The sequence below is a fragment of the Balaenoptera borealis genome, assembly GCF_965194805.1.
Source record: "Balaenoptera borealis genome assembly, chromosome: 14".
NCBI classification, from domain to species: Eukaryota; Metazoa; Chordata; class Mammalia; order Artiodactyla; family Balaenopteridae; genus Balaenoptera; species Balaenoptera borealis.
In genome coordinates, this window is record NC_138875.1 from 75,741,421 (window position 1) to 75,759,692 (window position 18,272).

The window sequence follows — 18,272 nt, forward strand, 5'->3', positions numbered from 1 at the left end:
GGCCAACAGGCACATGGAAATGCGCTCAACACTGCTAATTATTAGAGAAATGCAAATCAAAACTACAATGAGGTACCACCTCACACAGATCAGAATGGTCATCATTAAACAGTCAACAAATAACAAATACTGGAGAGGGTACGGAGAAAAGTGAACCCTCCTACACTGTTGGTGGGAATATACATTGGTGCAGCCACTATTGAAAACAGTATGGTGGTTCCTTAAAAAACTAAAAATAGAAGTACCATATGACCCAGCAATCCCACTCCTGGGCATATATCTGGACAAAACTCTAATTCAAAAATATACATGCACCCAAATGTTCACAGCAACACTATTTACAATAGCCAAGACATGGAAGCAACCTAAATGTCCATCGACAGATGAATGGATAAAGAAGATGTGGTATATATACACAATGGAATACTACTCAGTCATAAAAAAGAATAAAATAATGCCATTGGCAGCAACGTGGACAGACGTAGAGATTATCTTACAAAATGAAGTAAGTCAGAAGGAGAAAAACAAATACCATATGATATCACATTTGTGTGGAATCTAAAATGACACAAATGAACTTATTTATGAAAGAGAAATAGACTCACACACATAGAAAACAAACTTATGGCTACCAAAGGGGAAAGGGGGTAGGGGAGGGATAAATTAGGAGTTTGGGAATAGCAGATACAAACTACTGTATACAAAATAGATAAACAACAAGGTCCTACTATATAGCACAGGGAAGTATATTCAATATCCTATAATAAACCATAATGGAAAAGAATACGAAAAAGAATAGGTATATACATGTATAACTGAATCACTTTGCTGTACAGCAGAAATTAACACGACACTGTCAATCAACTATACTTCAATTTTTAAAAAAGAGAGAACATTGGACAACAACAACAAAAAAGAAAAGAGCCACATTAAATAGTATTTTTTTTCCCTCCAAACTGGCAGAATTTATCAGGAGGAAATGCAATGGGGAATATTAAAAGTTTTACTTTAATTTGGAAGAATCTGGACATTTTTTTCTTTTCTAAAGAATAATTTAGACATTTACTAAGAATTATTTATATAATATATTCTCCTGAGTCTGCCAAGTTAACCCTGAATATCAAAAGGCTGAAGTTTTTTAGCATAATCTCAGTCCCTGAGCTTTATTTATGACATTTGTACCAAGCACCTGTGATTTAAAAAACACTTGATATTACAATAATAACACAATGAATCCTGGCCTAATGATCATCACATAGGTGGTTAAAAAATACACTTTATGGGGCTTCCCTGGTGGCGCAGTGGTTGAGAATCTGCCTGCCAATGCAGGGGACACGGGTTCGAGCCCTGGTCTGGGAAGATCCCACATGCCGCGGAGCAACTGGGCCCGTGAGCCACAACTACTGAGCCTGAGCGTCTGAAGCCTCTGCTCCGCAGCAAGAGAGGCTGCGATAGTGAGAGGCCCGCGCACCACGATGAAGAGTGGCCCCCACTCGCCGCAACTGGAGAAAGCCCTCGCACAGAAACGAAGGCCCAACACAGTCAAAAATTAAAAAATAATAAATAAATAATAAATAAAAAATTAAAAAAAAATACACTTTATGAACTTCACAAAAACAAACTAGGACTTCCACTTCTGGCCAAGATGGAGTGACAAGAACTGGATTTACCTTTCTGACAAACAAAAAAACCCTGACAAAACATTTAAAACAATGGTTTTCAAGACACTAGATATCAGATAACAGAGGACAGTGATCTCTGAAACATGGGAAACATAACATGAACCATACAATCTCCTCAGCTTACCTCCTAGAGAGAATTTCCATGCTGCAGTATAGGAAGAGGAAACTGAGGCAGAACATGGCAGACTCTGAGTTGAGGAGACAGACCAGAGAATCCAGGGAGACCAAGGCAGCTAGTGTTTATAGAACAGAGTGCCAGAGAGGAAAGAGATGCTCAGAGAACCCTAGAGATTTGCAGAGGGTCCTCCTGGAGTATTCAACCAACTACTGATTGGTGTGCTTGCATAAGGAAACTACCCAAAGCTGGGGAAAGAACCATCTAAAAGAAATAGAGAGAATGGTATCTAGAGATCACATAAGGCTAAGAATAGTGCCTGTCTGGCCGTGTGCTCGGAAGTCCCGCAGATCTGTCTCTTGCTTCAACAGTGTTTGGACAGAACAGACCCAGGGATGCCCCTTGAGCCAGCCTATGACCACCCTCCAACTTTTTTCCAGTTGCAACCTTCAGGATCAGCCACTCAGCTATCCTCAGAACCAGCCAACACCATTTTTTGAGCTTAACTCCTTATTACCGATCAACGATGAGCTCCCAGATTCATCAGAATTATTCCACTGAGGTGGAGGCCACTGTCAACCGCCCTGTCAGCATGCATCTGCAGGCCTCCTATACCTTCCTCTCTCTGGGCTTCTATTTCAGCTGCGATGATGTGGCTTTGGAGGGTATGGGCCACCTTTTCTGAGAATTGGCCGAGGAGAAGCGGGAAGGCGCCAAGTGTCTCTTGAAAATGCAAAACAAGTGCGGCAGCTACGCCCTCTTCCAGGAAGTATAGAAGCCATCTCAAGATGAGTGGGGTAAAACCCAGGATGCTATGGAAGCCACCATTCTCATAAAGAAGAACCTGAGCCAGGCCCTTTTGGATCTGCATGCCCTGAGTTCTGCCCACACAGACCCCCACCTCTGTGACTTCCTGGAGAGCCACTTCCTAGACGAGGAGTTGAAACTCATCAAGAAGATGGGTGACCACCTAGCCAACCTCCACAGGCTGGCTGGTCCCCAGCTGGGCTGGGCGAGTATCTCTTTGAAAGGTTCACCCTCAAGCACGACTAGGAGCCTCCAGAGTCCAGCGGACTTTGAGGAGCCCCTCTGGTGTCAGGGCTTCTGCCTGAAGTCCCTCTCTGCACCCACTAGGCAGCTTTTTAACCACCCCGGAGCCCTCTCCCATGCCTTGGACCAAATGGAAACAATAAAGCTTTTTGCAGAAAAAAAAAAAAAAAGAATAGTGCCTGTTTCCACAACCAAGATTCAAAAAATTTAACAGAGCACAGGGCAGAGTACTCAGGAAGGTCTTGCCTCAATAGTGAGAAATAATTAGCCTGAGACTGAGCATTGCTCCAGACCCATGTAAAAAAATCATAAAAGCAAGACCTGAAAGATTCAAACTATTTCAAAGTAACTCAACTGCATCAAAGAAAAAAATTCAAGATTTGTTATAGAAACAGAGAAATATCTCATACCCAAAAAGATAAAATTCACAATTTCTGGCATCCAATAAAAGATTGGATGCAAAGAGGAAGGAAAACATGACCCATACTAAGGAGAATAATCAATCAACTGAAACCTACCCAGAACTGAAACAGATGTTAGAATTAGCAGTAAAAGATAATAAAACAGTTATTATAACTGTATTGTATATTTTTAATAAGTTGAGACATGGAAAATATCTCTAGAAGAACTAAATTGAACTGTTAGATATAAAAACTAAAATGGATGAGATTTTTTAAATACACAGATTAGACACTGCAGAAGAAAAGATTAGTGAACTTGAAGGCATAGCAATAGAAAATATCCAAAATGAAAAACAGAGAAAAAAGAATCCAAAAACTGCACAAAAAAAGCATCAGTGAACTGTGGGAAAGTTTCAGGTAGCCCAAAATATAGATAATAGGAGGCCTGAAAGGAGTGGAAGTGGTGCAAAAGAGTGGAACAGAAAAACTATTTGAAGAAATAATGGACAAATAATTTCCAAATTTGATGATGATTATAAACTCATAGATACAAAAGCTTAATTAATTCCAAAACAAAAAATATGAAGAAAATAACATCAAGGCACATCATAATCAAATTGTTCATTTTTAAGAGAAAAATCTTAAAACACAGCCAGTTTTTAAAAAAAGGTATGTACACAGGAACAAAGATATGGATAATACCAGATATGCTGATGGAAACAGTGCAAGCAAAAAGACGTGGAGCAAATTTTGTGACTTAAATTTTATCAATCTAGAATTATATACTCAGCAAATATACTCTCAAAAACAAAGGTGAAATAAAGACATTTTCAAACATCCAAAAGCAGATCCACAGTACAAGAAATGTTAAATAATGTGCTTCAGGCAGAGGAAAAATGACACCAGATGGAAATCTGGATTTACACAAAAGAATGAAAAACACCAGAAGGGTTAGTATAAAAGATTTTTTCTTATTATTTAATCTCTTAATATCAATTAACAGTTTGAGCAAAAAAAAATAACAATGTACTGTGGGCTTTCTGATATATATAAAAGAAAAATGCATGACAACAATAGCGTAAAGTCCAGGAAGGGAGAAATGGCAGAATTCTGTTGTAAGATTCTCATCCTTCACATGTATGTGAAGAAATACAGTATTACTTGAAGTCAAACTGTGATAAGTTAAAATGTATACTATGAACCATGCAACATAACCTCTAAAGTAACACAACAAAGAGTTTTAGCTAATAAACCAACAGAGGAGATAAAAGGTAATAATAAAATATAGTATATAAATCCAAATGAGGGCAGAAAAAAGAAGGAAACAGGAACAACGAACAGACAGAACAAATAGAAAACAAACAGCAAAATGACAGATTCAAATGCCACAATACAATCAAATTAAATGTAACTGGTCTAAACACCACAATTAAAAGACAGCATTGAGAATTCCCTGGCAGTCCAGTGGATAGGACTCCACGCTTTCAATTCCAGGGCCAGGTTCAATTTCTGGTCAGGGAACTAAGATGCTGCAAGCTGCGTGGCGCAGCCAAAAAAAAAAGACAGCATTGTCAGACTGGATAAGACAGTAAGACCTAAATATATGCTACCTACAAGAAATGCACTTCATTTTTTTTTAAAAGAAACTATTAAGCTCTTGTTTTATTATTATTATTATTATTTCTTTTTTTGGCTATGCAGTATGTGGGATCTTAGTTTCCTGACCAGGGATCGAGCCATGCCCCCTGCAGTGGAAGCACGGAGTCTTAACCACTGGACCGCTAGCGAAGTATCAAGAAATGTACTTTAAATATAAATACACAATTAAGTTAAAATAAAAGGAAGTACAAAGATAAAGCATGCCAATAATAATCAAAAGAAAGTTGAAATGGCTATATAAATATCAGGAAAAATAGATTTTAGAGCAAAGAATATTACCAAGGATAAACCAGGTCATTTCATAATAGTAACTGGTTCACTTAATGAAGAGGACATAAAAATGCTAAATTTTTATGCCCCTTATAATAGAATTTCAAAATACATGAAGTAAAAACTAATAGAACTATAAGGAGAAATAGAAAAATCCACAATTATTGTCAGAGATATCAATATCTCTCACTTACTAATGAATACAATAAGTAGACAGAAAATTGGCAAGAATTTAGTAGACTTGAACAACACTGTCAACCAATTTGACATGATCAACATTTAGAACACATTTTTTTTCAATTGCATACAGAACACTTGTCAAGATGGATCATATTCTGGGTCATAAAATAAGTCTTAATAATTTCAAAAGCATACAAAGTATGTTTTCTGGAAATAAATCACATTATTATTGTGTAAGTATCTGACATTAAGCTTTTTGATTGCCAAGGAAGGCATTCATTACAAAAGACTTGTAATAAATATGTTTCAAACAAAGCTACTTGTAAGCTGCATTCAGTACAGTGTTATTTTAGTAAATGGAAGTGATATCCATTCAGTGTCACTTGTAATAAAGATGTTACTAACAGGGCTTCCCTGGTGGCGCAGTGGTTGAGAATCTGCCTGCTAATGCAGGGGACACGGGTTCGCGCCCTGGTCTGGGAAGATCCCACATGCCGCGGAGCAACTAGACCCGTGAGCCACAACTACTGAGCCTGCGCGTCTGGAGCCTGTGCTCCGCAACAAGAGAGGCCACAATAGTGAGAGGCCCGTGCACCGTGATGAAGAGTGGCCCCCGCTTGCCGCAACTAGAGAAAGCCCTAGCACAGAAACGAAGACCCAACATAGCAATCAATCAATCAATCAATAAAACTTTAAAAAAAAAAAAGATGTTACTAACAGAGCTACTTGAAAGCTGCATTCAGCACAGTGTTCATGCAGTGAAATGTAAAGGATATACATTCCATTAATGCATTTAGTGAAGTGGTTAAGAAGACTTGTAATAAAGATGCTTCTAACAGAGCTTACTTACTGAGTTCAGCACAATGTTATTACAATGATTAGAAGCAATACCCATTCTGTAATGCATGTAGTAAAATGTTTAAGAAAACTATAATAAACAGGTTTATAACAGGAAAAAAAAAGACATCTATCTCAAACATATTGCCAGCTGTAAGACACAGCTACTAGAAAAACAACCAGATAAGGATTTAGGCTATCCCCACTCACAAAGGTCTCTCTTTCAGAAAGTCCTGAGTAACCTAGATTAACTGACAACTGAGTGATCCACTTCTCCCTTCCCTTACCCTAATTCCTACTCTTAGGCTGTAAATTAGCCAGTAAAGAGTAAACCCTCAAAACCCTAGACACTCTAACCTCAAACACTAGCAAAAGTAGAGCCCAAAGTCCATGCTTTCTCTCTACCCATAACCTCACTGTGTGGCTCTCAGGCATCTCAGTGCACAAGGAACGTTCTCCAGGATAGATCACATGCTAGGCCACAAAACAAGTCTCAACAAATTTAAGAGTACAGAAATTAGGACTTCCCTGGTGGTCCAGTGGTTAAGAATCCGCCTTCCAATGCAGGGGATGTAGGTTTGATCCCTGGTCGGGGAACTAAGATTGAACATGCCATGGGGCAACTAAGCCCACATGCCACAACTACTGAGCCTGTGTGCTCTGGAGCCCATGCACCACAACTAGTGAGAGAAGCCCATGTGCCACAACTAGAGAAGCCCAGGCACCTCAATGAAGAGCCTGTGTGCTGCAATGAAAGATTCCACATGCTGCAACGAAGATCCCACATGCCAGAACTAAGACCCGACACAGCCAAAATAAATAAATAAATATTAAAAAGAAAAAAGAAATTATATCAAGCAGTTTTTCTGAACAGAATGATACAGAACTAGAAATCAATTATAGGAATACAAATGGGAAAAACACAAACACATGGAGACTGAAGAACATGCTACTAAAAAACAATTGGGTCAATGAAGAAATCAAGGAAGAAAGAAAATACCTCAAGACAAATGAAAATAAAAATACAAATTCCAAAATCTACAAAAGGCAAAAAAGTAGTTCTAAGAGGGAAATTTATATTGATACGGGCCTACCTCAAGAAAGAAGAAAAATCTCAAATAAATAACCTAAACTACCATCTAATGGCATTAGAAAAATAAGAACAAACAAAACCCAAAGTCTGCAGAAGGAAGGAAATAATAAAGATCAAAGAGGATATCATAAATGATAGAGCAAAAAGAAAAAATAGAAAACATCAATGCAACCAAGAGCTGTTTTTTTGAAAGGATAAACAAAACCAATAGGCCTATAACCAGGCTCATTAACGAAGAGAGAGAGAGGACCCAAATAAGCAAAATAAGAAATGAAAGAGGAGAAATTACAACTCATATCACAGAAGCCTAAAAAAAATAATAAAAGAATACTACAAACAGTTATATGCCAACACATTGGACAATTGAGAAGAAATGGGTAAATTCCTAGAAACATACAATCTTCCAAGACTGAATCAAGAAGAAACGGATTACCTAAATAGATTGATCAATAGTAGTGAAATTGAATCAGTAATCCAAAAACTCCCAGCAAAAGAAAGTCCAGGAACAAATGGATTCACAAGGGAATTCTACCAAATATATAAAGAAGACATAATACCTATCACTTTCAAACTGTTGCAAAAAATTGAAGGGAACACTCCCAAATTCATTCTATGAGGCCACCATTACCCTGATACCAAAACTACACAAACTACAAAAAAAGGAAAATTATGGGCTAATATCTCTGATGAATATAGATGCAAAAATCCTAAACAAAATATTAGCAAACCAAATTCAACAATACAGAAAAAGGATCATATACCATGATCAAGTGGAATTTATTCCTGAATGCAAGAATGGTTTAAAATCCACAAATCAGTCAATGTGGTACACCACACTAACAAATAGAAGAATAAAAATCATATGATGATCTCAATAGATGCAGAAAAAGCTTCTGACAAAATTCAACATCTATTTATGATAAAAACTCTCCACAAATTGGGTATAGAGAGAACGTACCTCAATATATGAAGTCCATATATGGCAAGCCCATAGCTAACGTTATACTCAACAGTGAAAAGCTGAAAGCATGTCCTTGAAGATCAAGAACAAGAGTAGGATGCCCACTCTCACCACTTTTATTCAACATAGTATTAGAAGTCCTAGCCACAACAATCAGACAAGAAAAAGAAATAAAAGGCTTCCAAATTAGAAGGGAAGAAGTAAAACTGTCACTATTTGCAGATGACATGATACTACATATACAAAACCCTAAAGTCTCCACCAAAAAACTGTTAGAACTCATCAATGAATTCAGTAAAGTTGCAGGACACAAGATTGATATAGAGAAATCTGTTGTTTTCTATACACTAATAAAGAACTATCAGAAAGAGAAAGCAAAAAAAAAAAAACCAATTCCATTTAAAATAGCATCAAAAAGAATAAAATACCTAGAAATAAACTTAAAAAAGAAGGTGAAAAACCTATATTCTTAAAACTACAAAACGTTGATGAAGGAAATTTTAGATGATACAAAGAAGTGGAAAGACACACCATGTTCATGGATTGGAAGAATTAATATTGTTAAAATGTCCATAGTATCCAAAGCAATCTACAGATTCAATGCAATCCCTATCAAAATATTCATGACATTTTTCACAGAATGAGAACGAATAATCCTAAAATTTATATGGAACCACACATGACCCCGAATAGCTGAAGCAAACTTGAGAAAAAATAACAAAGCTGGAGGTATCACATTCCCTGACTTCAGACTATACTACAAAGCTACAGTCATCAAAACAGTATGGTACTGGCACAAAAACAAGCACATAGATCAATGGAACAGAACAGTGAGCCCAGAAATTAACCCACACATTTATGGTCAATTAATCTGTCAAAAGGGGCAAAAATATACAATGGGAAAAGACACTTCAATAAGTGGTGCTGGGAAAACTGGACAGCTATGTGTAAAAGAATGATATTAGAACATCTCATCACACCGTATACAAAAATAAACTCAAAATGGATCAAAGACCTAAGTGTAAGACAGGAGACCATAAAACTCTTAGAAGAAAACATACACAGAACGCTCTCTGACATAGCAACATTTTTGGGGATCAGTCTCCTCATGCAAAGGAAACAAAGGCAAAATTAACAAATGAGACCTAATTAAACTTGAAAGCTTTTGCATAACAAAGAAAACCACTGACAAAATGAAAAGACAACGTATGGAATAGGAGAAAATATTTGCAAATGATATGTCTGATAAGGAGTTAATATCCAAAATATATAAACAGCTCAAACAACTCAATATCAAAAAACCAAACAACCAAATTTAAAAATGGGCAGAAGACCTGAATAGACATTTTTCCAAAGAAGACATACAGATGGCCAACAGGTACACAAAAAAATGTTCAACACTGCTAATTATCAGGATAATGCAAATAAAAACCACAATGAGATCTGCCTCACACCTGTCAGAATGGCTGTCACCAAAATGACCACAAAATAACAAATGTTGTTATGGATGTGGAGAAAAGGGAACCCTAGTACACTGTTCTTGGGAATGTAAGCTGACTCAGTCATTCTGGAAACCAGTATGGAGCTTCCTCAAAAAACTAAAAATACAACTACCATATGATCCAGCAATTTCACTCCTGAGTATATATCCAAGAAAAAGAAAACACTAATTTGAAAAGATAGGCACCCCAATCTTCATAGCAGCATTATTTAAAATAGCCAAGATATGGTAGAAACCTAATTGTCCATCAACAGATGAATGGATACAAAATATGTGGTACATATATACAATGGAATTACTCAGCCATAAAAAAGAATGAAATTTTGCCATTTGCAACAACATGGATGGAACAGGAGAGTATTATGCTTAGTGAAATGAGTCAGAGAAAGACAAATACTGTATGTTATTACCTATATGTGGATATCTAAAAAATAAAACAAATAAATATAACAAAACAGAAACTGATTCACAGATATACCTAATAAACAAGTGGCTGCCAGTGGGAAGAAGGATGGGGGAGGGGCAAGAAACAGGTAGAGGATTAGGAGGTACAAGCTACTATGTATAAAATAAATAAGATACAAGGATATATTATAAAGCACAGAGAATATTATAAAATATAGAATATTTTATAATAATTTTAAACAGTGTAATCTATTAAAAATTGAATCACTATGTTGTACACCTGAAACTAATATAATATTATAAATCAACACCTTAATTAAAAAAAAAAATTCTGACACATGCTACAACATGGATGAACCTTGAAGACATTAAGCTCAGTGAAACAAGCTAGACACAAAAGGTCAAATACTGTATTATTTTACTGATATGAGGTACCTAGAGTAGTCAAATTCATAGAGACAGAAAGTAGAATGGTGGTTACCAGAGGCTGGAAAGTAGGAGAAATGGAGAGGTATTGTTTAAAGGATACAGAGTTTTTCAGTTTGGGATAATAAAAATTTCTGAAGGTGAACAGTGAATAGTTGCACAACAATGTGAATGTATGCTGCTGAACTGTACACTTAAACATGGCTAAGACATTAAATTTTATGTTATGTATTTTTACCACAACTTTAAAATTTTTAGTGGTTAAAATGGTAAATTTTATGTTACACGTATTTTACCACAATTTTAAAAACTAAAATTAACTGACTAACTAAATAAATAAGCTACTGTGTTTAAGCACTCTACAGCCCATCCCTCCCACTGATTACAAACAAAAACTCTGGAAAAAATATAAAAATCAACTACTTGAGGACTCTGAAAAGTAAAAAAAAAGCAAGTGGATTACAGAAGGGAGTCAAATGTGGAGAAGTGAACTGCAAGAAATAAGTTTCCCAAACTTTTTCTCTTTTTCTCTCTCACAGTTTTGCCTCAAGTGTGTACCCCAATCGAGATGTTGCTCAATGTAGGCACCTAAAACGCTAATAAAATCCCATCTTTTAGCCTATAGAAACTAGAGAAGGGCTTTCTTCAGGCAGGAAAGTGTGGGGGGAATCCCAGAAATGATAGAGCCAGAAAAGAAGATGCCCTAATTCTGTGTGTAATTCCATACAAGTCCCAGCCTAACCCCTGCACCATGCATGCACATGACAGTCCCAAACCAGCATAGCCAAGGCTTAGAGAATTAGACTAAGATTTGAACCACTGCCTAAAGATGATGAGACAAAAATTACATTCTATATACAAAGGACAGAAAGATGTCACTCATTCTCATGGGAGAAGACCAATTTAGAAATGAGCCAGATATTGGAAACATCCAACCAATATTTTTAAAAACAACTATTACAATGCATCCAGTCTATGAAGTAAAGGAAAAAATACTTGAAATAATTTGGGGAGGGGGGGTGATAGAAATAGGAATGTTTATTATCTTGATTGTGGTGATGATTTCATACATACGTAAAAAATGTACACTTTAAATACATGTAGTTTATTGAATATATAGCTCAATAAAGTTCAAAAAAATAAAGTAACATTACTCACATCTGTGGTAAGCACAAGGTAAATATTATTAATGACTATTTTACAGATTTAGGAGACTGAAGTTCAGAAAGATTAAGTACTTGCGTAAGGTTACCAAGTTAATCAGGTCCAAGATTCCAATGCAGATTTTTTTTTTTTACTTCCAAGACTATAATATTATTATTCAGATACAATATTGTTTTTTATTATTATCTGAGAAAACAATACAGCCTTAACTCTATTTAATTTATGAGGTTATTATCAGGATTGAGTAAAGTATGTCTCTAAGATATTTAAATTTATATGAGGGACTTCCCTGGTGGCACAGTGGTTAAGAATCTGCCTGCCAATGCAGGGGACACGGGTTCGAGCCCTGGTCCGGGAAGATCCCACATGCCACGGAGCAACTAAGCCCGTGTGCCACAACTACTGAGCCTGCATACCACAACTACTGAAGCCCATGCACCTAGAGCCTGTCTCCGCAACAAGAGAAGCCATAGCAATGAGAAGCCTGCACACCACAACGAAGAGTAGCCCCCACTCGACACAGCTAAAGAAATCCTGCACGCAGCAATGAAGACCCAATGCCAAAATAAATAAATAAATAATTTTTAAAAACCCACACACGTGTTTAAAAAAAAATAAATTTATATAAGATAGGTAACATTATTAGTACATGGATTTCATACCACTAATTACATATTAGTATTTTCCTACTAAATTGAAACAAATTTCCCCTCTAGTAACAAATCCCAGAGGAAGCATCCAGCAGTGAGTACAGACTGCATATTAACCTCTACTTTTTTCACATCCCAAGTCTCAGAAACATTATATACTGATGGTACTATGTGGGTTAATCCATTGATAAAATCTATGAAAGACATATAACTCATATATAATCATATGTAGTATTTCCAAAAGTTAATGTTTATTAATGTAATAAAAAACATGCAATAATCTCAAAAGATGTAGAAATATATTCCATTACATGGAAATATGGTCACACTATTTTGAATAATAAAAGCAGATTACAAAAGGTATTAATGTGTTGTTTTATTTGTTCTAAAATGCATATACCTACAGAGAAGATTGGAAATATATAATATACATAAAATATTAAAGAATGATTATATCTGGGTGATTTTAATTATCTTTCTGCTTCTCTGAATTTCCCAAATATTCTGTAATAAATAAGTAGTTTTTTAATGGGGAAAAACAATAAAAGCTATTGTTTCAAAGTGTAACAATAAACAAAAGGGTCCTGCTTCCCAGGATGGATTATCTTCGCTTCTTATTTAAATCAGCGTGTGCCTTTCATACAAGGTACTATCACAATCTAGTAGCACTCACCTGTCCAACTGCTTGCAAGTTATAGCAGACAATGTCCTTATTGGCTGCTGAAGTTCCATAGAGAAGTGCCTCAATGAGCCAGTATATCCCCAGGAGGAGGTCAGAGAAGCTCAGATAAACGAGTGGCCTTATCTGTAAAGCAATAAAATTCATAATTTCAAAAATGATATAGACAGGAGAATGTAACAATTAATTACTTTTATGTTTTACCCTTCCAGTAGAAAACTGGGCATAATTTTTCTGGGGCCTCTGCTATTGGTTGACTGGGGAATATAAAGGAATACTCCAGGTAGGAAGTAATCTGTAATCACAACTATCCCAACTGTTCTGGAACCAGAGTACTCATGGATGTATTAGCATTGGAACTTCTTCCTCAAGGAAAGAGAGAAAAGATGAGAAATTTTGTGATGGAGACATACCACAAATGGGAAATTTTAAGTGCTCTAGCTGCACAGCCAACATCTTCTAACAATAAGTAATGAGATTATCACCTGAGTGTTTTAGGATATGGTTGAGAACTCAAAGAAAATGAAAACAGGCTTTTTTTTAATCTTCACAGAGTTTAACTTGCATTTTTCTTTTTTTCTTTATTGAAGTATAATTGACAAATAAAGCTGCAAGGTAAAGTATATGTGATGATTTGATGTACATATACATTGTGAAAGGATTTCCCTCAAGTTAATGAGCACATCCATCACCTCACATATTTACCTTTTTGCATATGTGTGTGAGAACATGTACGTTCTATTCTCTGAGCAAATTTCAATTGTACAATAGTGGTATCAATTATTATCACGTTATGTACTAGATCCTAAGACCTTATTCATTTTACAGGTTTTCATATCAATGAAAGTCAAGGTGGAGAAAAATATCAGCATGAATTGTATATGTTGTCTTTCAATTTCTATCTACATTGCTTAAGTCTGTCTTTCTCATTTTCTAGTATCCTTCTTTTGGCCCCCCCACTCCCACTTTCCTGAAAATAGTTTTGGCCCTTCTGTAGAGAAAATTATAATATGTTTATTGAAAGACATCAAAGATCTAAGGTGAAGAAATATACCATGCTCATGGACTGTAAGAGCCAATGTTATGAAAATGTCAGTTCTCCTTAAATTGGTACACAGATTAAATGCAATCTCAATTATGTGTCAACATATCTTCTTGTGGAATTTGACAAAGTTGGCTCTAAATCTGATACTGAAATACAAAATATCAAGTTAACTATGACACTCGAAGAAAAAGGAGAAGGAGGACTTGTCCTACACATACCAAAACAATATAAAGCTGGACACAATATAAAGCAGATGCAGTGGTACTAGCCCAGAGATGGACAAATAGACCAATGGAACAGAATAGAGAGCCCAAAACAAGCCTAAGAATATATATATAAACGTTTTTAAAAAAAATAAGTTTATTTATTTATTTATTTATTTTTGGCTGCATTGGGTCTTCATTGCTGCACGTGGGCTTTCTCTAGTTGCAGCAAGTAGGGGCTACTCTTCATCGCAGTGCGCATGCTTCTCATTGTGGTGGCTTTTCTTGTTGCGGAGCATGGGCTCTAGGCAGGTGGGCTTCAGTGGTTGTGGCACGTGGGCTCAGTAGTTGTGGCTCACAAGCTCTAGAGCGCAGGCTTAGTAGTTGTGGCGAACAGGCTTAGTTGCTCCATGGCACGTGGGATCTTCCCAGACCAGGGCTCGAACCCATGTCCCCTGCATTGGCAGGTGGATTCTTAACCACTGCACCACCAGGGAAGCCCCTATAAACTTTTTTTTTTTTTAATTTATTTATTTTTGGCTGTGTTGGGTCTTCGTTTCTGTGCGAGGGCTTTCTCTAGTTGCGGCAAGCGGGGGCCATTCTTCATTGCGGTGCGCGGGCCTCTCACTATCGTGGCCTCTCTTGTTGCGGAGCATAGGCTCCAGATGCGCAGGCTCAGTAGTTGTGGCTCACGGGCCCAGTTGCTCCGCGGCATGTGGGATCTTCCCAGACCAGGGCTCGAACCCGTTTACCCCTGCATTGGCAGGCAGATTCTCAACCACTGCACCACCAGGGAAGCCCTAAACTTTTGATATATGATAGAGGTGGCTTTTTAGATGAATGGAGAAAGAACAGTCTTTTCAAAATGTGATACTAGAACAACTGGATATCCATATGGATAAAAATTCAATTGGGCCCCTACTTTCTGCCTCACACGCTCAAAAATCGGTACCAACTAGTTTAAAGACCTAAATATGAAAGACAAAATTTATAAAGGTTTTTTTTTAAGATAATATAGGATAATATCTTTAATTACTGGTTAGGGAAAGTTTTTCCCAAGCAAAACACAAAAAGATCTAAAAAGAAATAGTTGAAAAATTTGCCCACATTCAAATGAAAAATGTCTGTGTCAAAAGACACCGTAAAGAAAGTGAAAAGACATGCCACAAAGTGGGAGAAGATATTTGTAACACATATGACTAACAAAGGACCAGTACCCAAACAATATTAAAAACAAAGCATGGACTTCCCTGGTGGTCCAGTGGTTAAGAATCTGCCTGTCAACGCAGGGGACATGGGTTCGAGCCCTGTTCCGGGAAGATCCCACATGCCGCAGAGCAACTAAGCCCGTGTGCCACAACTACTGAGCCTGTGCTCTAGAGTCCATGAGCCACAACTACTGAACCCACGTGCCACAATTACTGAAGCCCGCACACCTAGAGCATACGCTCCGCAACAAGAGAAGCCACTGCAATGAGAAGCACGTGCATCACAGTGAAGAGTAGCCCCCGCTCACCGCAACTAGAGAAAGGCCACGGGCAGCAACGAAGACCCAACGCAGTCAAAAATAAATAAATAAATAAAATTTATTTTAAAAAAACAAAGCAAACAAAAACTCTTACAAAGCAATAAGAAAAAACAATAGAAAAAAATGGACAAAAGATTTGAACAGGTACTTAAGAAAAGAAATCCAAATGGCTGTAAAAATGTGAAAATATGCCTGACCCCATTAGTAATCAAGGAAATTAAAAAATTAAAGCTATAAGGAGACCAAAAGTCAATCAATCAATCAATCTACAATGAGATGAAAATTACACACCCATGGCAAAAATTTTTAAAGTCTGACTATCAAATATTAATGGGAACATGAAGCAATAGGACATTTCATACACTGCTGGCACAACTATTTGGAAAAAGTCTGGCATTATCTAGGGGATATGAATATCCTATATTCTGTTATTAGGTAAAATCACTAGATAAACTTTTGCATGTGTGCATCAGAAGACATGTACAAGACTGTTTATAGCAGAACAGATAGATATATTGTGGTATGTTCATAATATAGAATGCTAAGCATCAGTGAAAAAGAAATGAACCAGAGCTGTACACAACACCATGGACAAATCTCAGAAGTGATACTGAGGGAAAAAAGCAAATCACAAAGCAATACATACCAAAAAATACAGTGTTATCCCATTTATGTCAAGTTCAAAAATGCAAAACTAAATTGTTTAGGGATATATACATTACTGGTAAAACTGTACATAAAAGCCAAGAAATGATTAAGCAAAAATCTGGATAGTGGTTACTGCTAGAGGTGAGCTTGTGACTGGGAAGGAGCACAGTAGGAATGTTTGGGGATACGAGCGATTCCTATTTCTTGTCCCAGGTTTTGTTTATAGCCATCCATTATATAGCACACATGAGTTTTATGCCTTCTAAACCATGGCTGGTATATCTCACAGTAAAAAAGTAAATTTAAAAAATTTTGGTGCCCCCACCACTGGGTCCACAGGCCGGCCCGGTCCCTGGCATGTGCACCCCCTGCAAAAAAATTACTAAGTTATCATCAGATACTACCTAATATAAGAACTAATCTCCTCACCTGTACAAAAGGGAATTTTTCTCATACTTTTCTTCCAAATGAGAGGAAAGTTAAGATGCTAATACCTTGCTGATAGGGGTAAATGGTCAAGCTGCTTTGGCTAACACAAACAAAAACAAGTGAAATAATATTTTAAACTGTATTTACTAAATATCAGATATTATTATTTTAACAATATATATCCTTTGCTACAAGGAAGCCTGTTAAGGTTCCAGCCAGGTGGCATATTCATAGATTTTACTGGCCTATGACCTATCACAAGTTTATAACTGTTAATGGGTAAAAAATTAAAACTGAATACAAAATAAACTCTGGAGCAGAAAGGCGGCCAAGCAGCTTTTGTGAGCAAGAACATAATTATGGTCATTGAGTCAATAAATAGCCTTATATATAGGGAACTGTTGGCCATTAAAACACACCTAAGGTCTTTGGCACAGAAATAAAGGATAAAAAGAGGTTTATATACTTTCACTCATGGTTGGAAAATCATGAGTTCTAGTAACAGGAGATAAAATCAAAAAATTAAACAACAAAACTTAACTGAGCACCTATTATTGAAATTAAAAAAGATTTCACCCCTTCTATGTTTAACAAGATACTAGGTCGAAGGTAATACAGAGAAATGTATGATACAGGTCACGCTTTAAGAAAAATACAAAAAATAAAAAATTTTTAAAAAGGGACTTCCCTGGCAGTCCAGTGGTTAAGACTTCGTGCTTCCACTGCAGGGGGCACAGGTTTGATCCCTGGTTGGGGAACTAAGATCCCACATGCTGTGCAGCGCAGCCAAAAATTTTTTTAAAAATTAAAAAATTGTTTTAAATTAAATAAAAATACAATCAGCATAGTGCATGGTAATAAGATGAAAAAGCTTAAGACATGATCCTAAATATGAAAGCAAAAACTTTAAATATATTTGTACCTGTCTCATTTAAATCAAGAGCAAAGTAAGGTGCAGGGATGGAATGCATTGTGTGAAAGGCTTTCCCCAAGGAGGTTCTGGGTCCAGGTCTAACCTGGTAAGGTAAAACACCTAAAGCAACTCATATTTATACTCTTCCAAAACACTGCTTCCTAATATTTCTAGTGAAATCAAGTTACAAAGAATATCAAAAGTGACCTTCACAAGGAAATGAAGTGCACTTCACACAAGTGCAGCGAAGTATATCTGCCTCGAGTTTTTGTTTTTTTTTTTTTTCTTTAACACTGGCTGGCCTGGGCTACTTTCTTCTCTCTTAAGGTTGCCTCTCTGAGTTACTGTCTAATCAGCTAGTCCCCTCAAAGATTTCCCATGGATTTCTCCAATTTACTATAATCATTAATTTAATAATTTTTGTGTTTTTCAG

The 18,272-nt window shown here is 36.6% G+C and overlaps 1 protein-coding gene and 2 pseudogenes across 16 annotated transcripts in view; 2 read left to right on the forward strand and 1 right to left on the reverse strand.

The window, feature by feature from the left end:
- TMEM116 (transmembrane protein 116) overlaps window positions 1–18,272 on the reverse strand; it is a 238,315-nt gene that overhangs the window by 198,654 nt on the left and 21,389 nt on the right. For all 14 annotated transcript variants that reach the window (XR_014234084.1, XR_014234085.1, XR_014234086.1 and 11 more), the window contains exon 4: window positions 13,068–13,199. Coding sequence is in view for 5 of the 14 variants with exons in the window: in XM_082353709.1 (XP_082209835.1) it covers window positions 13,068–13,199 (132 nt within the window). In the remaining 9 variants the exon portion in view is untranslated. The remainder of the gene's footprint in view (window positions 1–13,067; window positions 13,200–18,272) is intronic.
- Window positions 1–18,272, forward strand: part of LOC309610613 (disintegrin and metalloproteinase domain-containing protein 1a pseudogene) — a 152,972-nt pseudogene that overhangs the window by 118,206 nt on the left and 16,494 nt on the right. The window lies entirely within an intron of this gene.
- On the forward strand, window positions 1,611–13,055 carry LOC309610630 (ferritin light chain pseudogene; annotated as a pseudogene). The gene has a single exon. The product of its transcript is annotated as a ferritin light chain pseudogene (transcript).